Raw genomic sequence first — 6,000 nt, 5'->3', positions numbered from 1 at the left:
TATTTTTCTAAAATTATATATATATACGTAAATTAAAAAGTCCTTCCGAAGCGGGCGACGGGATTTCGATTCCGGCTGCCGACAGCTTCTTACGGGCGACCCCCAAACAACCTTTCTTTCTTTTAAGTGCCGACATCAGCGGTGGTTGACAGCGGTCAGTCAGCAGTGGTAAACGATAGTCGATAACAACAGAAGTGATGTTGAACTACAACTCATTCTCAAAACATCAAACACTCTCTTCAGTCTATAAACTCTCATCCTCAAGCCTCAAGTTTTCTTCCCCCTCAGGGCGGCTCTATTTATAGAATTTCGAGTGTAATAAAAGAAGGAATATGAATAACTTTGATTGGATGGCTTAGAGGGCTTCCTTCGATTTGACAGAGTTTGATGGACATTTGAGTGCCTTAACGATATCAAAATTGAGTAATCTTAGGCTCGTTTAATTCATAATATCGAGACGCTCGATTTAACTTTGAACTCGCTTTATTCAACATATGTTCGATCTCCCAAAAATGTCGGAAAGCTTCTATAAGTGATTTAATTGCTTGATCTGAGCTTGATTTGACTCGGACTTGAGGTATCATTGGGTCTATCTCGTCAAATCGGTTAGTTTGACTGTAAGTTTGCTCAAATCAAAGCTCTGGAGGACTCTTAATCGAAGTTTGAACATGTCTTACTCAAAATATTGCTTTGGAATCCGTGTCATGCCTCAAGATTTATGTCGGATGATGGAATTTGTTGATGGTTTATCAATGTCGATGCTTATTTTCTCTTTATCTACTAGAATCCCTAGGATTTCTAACCTCCATCTCTCATGATCTCACTCTCTACCTATATAAAATTCTTTAGGTAGATGAATCCCACCCACACATAACTTTCCCTTGTCTTATTCTAAAGAAAGAATGAGGTTTAAGGAAACCCAAGTCCTAAGATGGAACAACTCTCTCTCTCTCTCTCCCATGTATCCCATGTAAAAATGTGTTTGGGGATGGATTTCAAGAATTAATACAAAGTAAAATCAAATTGTGACAGAAGAAAAAAAATCTAAGAAAAAACTAATCACATATTCTTTCTCAAACAATTAAACTTCTCAAGACTATTGACCATCCTCTCTCCTCATGATCTCTCTCTCATCATAGGTGATTCCCAAGTTACTTAAGACTCTCATTTAAATTTCTCTATTACCACATTCCAAAAATGCCACACTTACCAAGGTGATATGAGATCCAAGGTATTACAATTCTCCCCTTCTCTCCTATTAAAACACCTATTTGGATCAAATTCAAAAAATAATAGAAATGAAATCAAGCCAATTATAAGAGAAGAAGGAAGACGAAAACCAAAAAGTTCATTAACAAGGTCTATCATCAAATTGACATCAAATCATTTATTTCCCTTCCACATCTGAAACCCTCCACATCAAACCATTAAGGACAAGACATGATAAGATAAACTAAAATTGCTTGCTTCTAAATTTGCCAAGCCGATAGCCTCAGCCAATACCAAATTTTTCAATAGAGAACAAATGTCTAGAAGATTTAAGTTCACATGTCATGAAAGAAGTCAAAGGAATATATAAGTAGCCAAAAATAGCACGAAAGGTTGGCTCAAGTCCAAGTGTGTGTCTACAGGATGACATGTACGTTATAAAAAAGGTAATGCGAAGTAGAAAAAATAACCATCAACAAACAGAGATGAGAAGCATCAACAACAAGAAATTTCAAAGAGTGCAACTGAGAAGTACAGGAAAGACAAAGCAAAATTCCATTTTTGACCAACATACATGAATCATGAGTTGACTTAGCCTAATACAATGACAATAAGATAAACAAACATAGCTTCACAAAAGATTAACCCAAATAATTAGTTCAGCGATCAATACAAACAGACAGCACAACAACTTTGGAATGCTAGTACGATATAAATAAATTTCCTAAACCACTCTAATGGTGACACCAAAATAATAACAGACACACATAATGAAGTTTGTGGGGAGCGTATATACACACTTCTTTGAAAAAATGTAAATAATATATATATATATATATATATATATATATATATATATATATAATAATAATAATAATAAAATTGTGTACACATATAACATAAATATATAAATATTGTACTAGAATATTGTCCATATTAAATTTAAATCAATAATAATGTTAAAAATAAATATATAAACAAATGAATATTTGTTTTATAAAAATGGGATTTTTTCTCATCCTATTTACTAAAATTAAGTGTGTTGATTGGCACTCTCCCGTGCCCTGTAGTGAATACCATTCAAGCACTCACATCGATGAGTTGAACATAAGGTTTACAAATAATCAAACCTTCAGTCCCAAACCAAATTATACCTTAAAGACAGTAGATTTTCTTACACTACATAAAATTATATTATTCATAAACTTTCTTTTATATAAACATTCATAATGAAGCTAGGAGTATAACCAAGTCAAGCCAGCTTAAGCTTGGCTTAACAATGGTTCATGATCTAAGCATAATGAACTAATGATCCAAGTTTAAGCCAACACTCACTCACTTACCTACTCATAATTTACCTTATTTAACTACTAATATAAAATAAACTTTAAAAAATACTTGAATATGACTATCAAGTTATTTAAAATAATCTAAACATTCATTCTCCTTGTTTTCTTAAGCAAATTCTCATTATTTCTCATTAAATTGATCATTCAATTATTGCAATATTTGAATTGAAATCATCATTTATTTTTTATAATAAACGAATCAGCTTGAACTCGTAAAATTGAGCTCAAGCTTAAGCAACAGATGGCTTGAGCTTAACTCAACTTATTCAAACCCTTGTACTAGGTCTACTTGCCAGCTTAAACATTAATCATCTTATTTGCTCAAACTTTTCTGACTAAAGGTTTAACCCATGGTCTCTTATGACTTTAGTCAAAATAAGCCATGTTGGCAAACATTGTGAAATGAAAATCAGCATTCGTGTCTGTTTCTTGCTCAGCCATTAAACTCAGTATCAAATGCAGGCCTAAACTCATTCCTAAGCACAATAATTTCATCAAACACAGCATTGTGACCTCATTCATGAAGTCGACAATTCCAATCAAAAACAACTCCAGAAAAAACTAAAGCAAACTTCTCAATACCATAGAGATGACTTGTTAAGTATTTATTCAGAAAGATAGCACCACTCAATTGTTTGGTCATCATACTTCGGCAATTTTTTTATTTTAATTCGTATGTAGATGAACATTGCAAATATGCACGCATTGCGATTGTCTTATTTAAAATTTAAAGATTAAAAAAAATTGCATAGTTCGATGATTTCCAATAAATACATGTGTTCTTAATAAGAAAATAAAAGTTGACTCTAGGAGAAAGGAATACATCAAGCATAAGAAAAATATCATCCTTAAAGGGAACAAGGTGGTGCACATGAAATATTGGAGGAACATATTATGCCCATTCAAACTTACATATCAAATAAGGTATCTTCAAGTAGATGCCACATGATACCGACATATTGTTCTATGGACTTGTTCAGTAAGGATGCAAAGTACTTCGCATAAAAAAAAAAATAATAAAAAAAAAACTTTATGGATTGAAAAATAAATTTAAGTTTCCATCAAATCATAAAAGACTCTTGGGAGGAATCATTTGATCTATAATGTTGCCATTATAGGAAAAGATAATACAATCACAGTTATTGGGATTTATCCAAGGGCAAGTATAAAAAATGCTTAATATGGCTAAGACAAAACCTGAAAAACTATATTTGCACTTACTATACTTACCTAACAGAAGGTTTAGGTGAAAACTTTAATGCATCAAAACATTCCATACAATCACAGTTCAAAATTTTCCTTTTAAAAGGTGCCTAACAAAATATTCAAAAAGTAACATTTAATTGTTCCGGATATATCTTTAAAAATGACAGTTCGATCCACCAAAAAAAATAAACTTAGAGCTCACTATTCACGGTTCACATAACTAAGGAAAAAAATCAGGAAACATAATATCCAGAGTACAAAAATAAACAAGCTTAGGGTTAGAAAAGCAATTTTAAAAAAATTTTGAAACTTTTTTTTAATTCCTTAAAGGTGAGGATTTCATTTGTATTTCAAAATGAGTGAACCGAAAAACATCACTTTCTAAAACAAGTTTTTCATTTTACAAGCAACCCAATGAGCACTTAAAGCACAAAAAAAAAAAAAAAAAAAAAAAAAACCTTGAAGAATTTCTAGTTTTGATTTTAACGCTAGCATCCACTAACCTGAACTTGAAGCTGCAGTTGCTTCAGGTACTCAATCGCCTCATCAAGCATTGAAGCCTTATCAGTCTGTACAGGCACAAGTTTCAAATTTTTTGACTCTTAAGCACTGTTACAAATCCAGCAAAAATAGCCAAACAAAGCATTTCCAAAAAACAAATCTAAAAGCAAATACCAACCTTGTTAGAATTAGGAATCAGATTCTGCAACGCTCTCATCTTCTCATTTATTCTACTCCTCCTCCTCTGACAACGAAGCATGAAGCCTAAAGGCGTTAAGAAATCAAAGAAAAACCAAAAACAGGAAACCAGTAAACAAAACTACCACCTTTTCCGACAAATTGTGAACTTCAGCTGCCCTGCTCCTCTTCGAACCAGAACCGCTGCGAGTCGACGCCACCGGCTTCGCTCCCTCCCCCACCGCCTAGTACCACAGCAAACGTAAGCAGACCCCAACAACCAGTCCACCGAAAACATCTCAAGAAGAAAGCCGCATTCACCGTTACCTCAACCGCTAACTCAGGTTTCTCAGTTATAGAAAACCCACTCCTTTCCCTGCATCCAGCAGCAGAAGAAGAGAAAGGAGGATGAACTTGCTCGCCGAAGAAACAGGAAATCTGCTCCTGCGCCGCAGACGAGCAAGAAGGCCCGCCACCGCAGTTGCTATCCATGAATCTCTGATTCTACTTTCCCTGCTCCCTAGTCCTGGCCAAAGGCAGCACCTTTTTGACCTCTGTGAGAGAAGAACCGAGGAAATGGGGCTTCTGTGTTTGGGGATTTAAGCAAAGCGAGGCTTTTCTTCGGTCTGCTGAGGTGTTTTGATTTTGGGCAGAAAGGAAGTACGCGAATAAATCATTACTTGCTCATCTCTGCTCTGCACTCGGTTTCTCTGCTTTCGTGTTTATGAGTTTGTGCGTTGCTCGTGGGCGAAGGGTTGAATGCGGGCATTGGGAGGGGCGCTGGGAATGCGAGAGGAGCGAAGCAGACATGTATAATTCTTATTCAATGAGGCGGGATGAGAGAGAGAGAGAGAGAGAGAGAGAGAGAGTGAGAAGTCTGGCTGGAACTGTGTGGAGGCTCAAACATTTGTATTGCGGCATTTCGAATGACAGTCTGCCACATGTCTACCACATGTTATATTTTGGGATCTCTTAAATAAATAGGTATCTAAACATTTAATAAAAGGGATATTAAATTTTAAATTTTGCGGATGTTTTTACCGAGTTTTATCGTGTAAATTAATTAATGTTCATAAAATAAAATTATGAATTGTTTGCCGCTATCTTTTAGATTCATTGTTAATTGAAAGAGTTTTTAAATATGTCATTTAATATAAGGACAAAATCTCTTGTAACAAACTTAACTCTTGGAAATAGTAGCTTTACGTGCAGATTTCAGTAATATATTGTCATATGTGTTATATCGAACCCACCTAAAAAATATTAAAATGATACCACATAGATTATTGGAGTGGTACAGTGAAAAATATTGAAGTAAAACTACGGATGTTATTCGGAGTGTTACTAAGAGATTATTGAGGTATTAACTCTAATAATGTCGTAATAACCCTACAATAACCCTCAATAAATTTGCGGTTCCAATCCAATAACCTCCTGTAATAACACCTCCCCCCAATAAACTTCAAATAATCTCTGTAGTTCCACCTCAATAACCTCCTTATAATAACCCCCTAATAACCTCCGTGGTTCCACTTCAATAACCTCTTACATTAACCCT

At 34.5% G+C, this 6,000-nt stretch overlaps 1 protein-coding gene across 1 annotated transcript in view; it reads right to left on the bottom strand.

Annotated features, from left to right (window-relative positions):
* Positions 1 to 5,355, bottom strand: part of LOC110023577 (transcription factor SPATULA-like) — a gene marked incomplete in the record, with an annotated part of 33,441 nt that extends 28,086 nt beyond the window's left edge. Inside the window, 4 exon segments of the mRNA XM_020723063.1 lie at positions 4,268 to 4,333; positions 4,444 to 4,509; positions 4,592 to 4,687; positions 4,770 to 5,355. Coding sequence (XP_020578722.1) covers positions 4,268 to 4,333; positions 4,444 to 4,509; positions 4,592 to 4,687; positions 4,770 to 4,934 — 393 coding nt within the window.
* Between the last annotated feature and the right edge of the window lie 645 nt (positions 5,356 to 6,000).

Source organism: Phalaenopsis equestris, unplaced genomic scaffold, assembly GCF_001263595.1.
Source record: "Phalaenopsis equestris unplaced genomic scaffold, ASM126359v1 Scaffold000224, whole genome shotgun sequence".
NCBI classification, from domain to species: domain Eukaryota; kingdom Viridiplantae; phylum Streptophyta; class Magnoliopsida; order Asparagales; family Orchidaceae; genus Phalaenopsis; species Phalaenopsis equestris.
The sequence above is the reverse complement of the archived record's forward strand: the minus strand, read 5'-3'. Positions and strand labels throughout refer to the sequence as shown.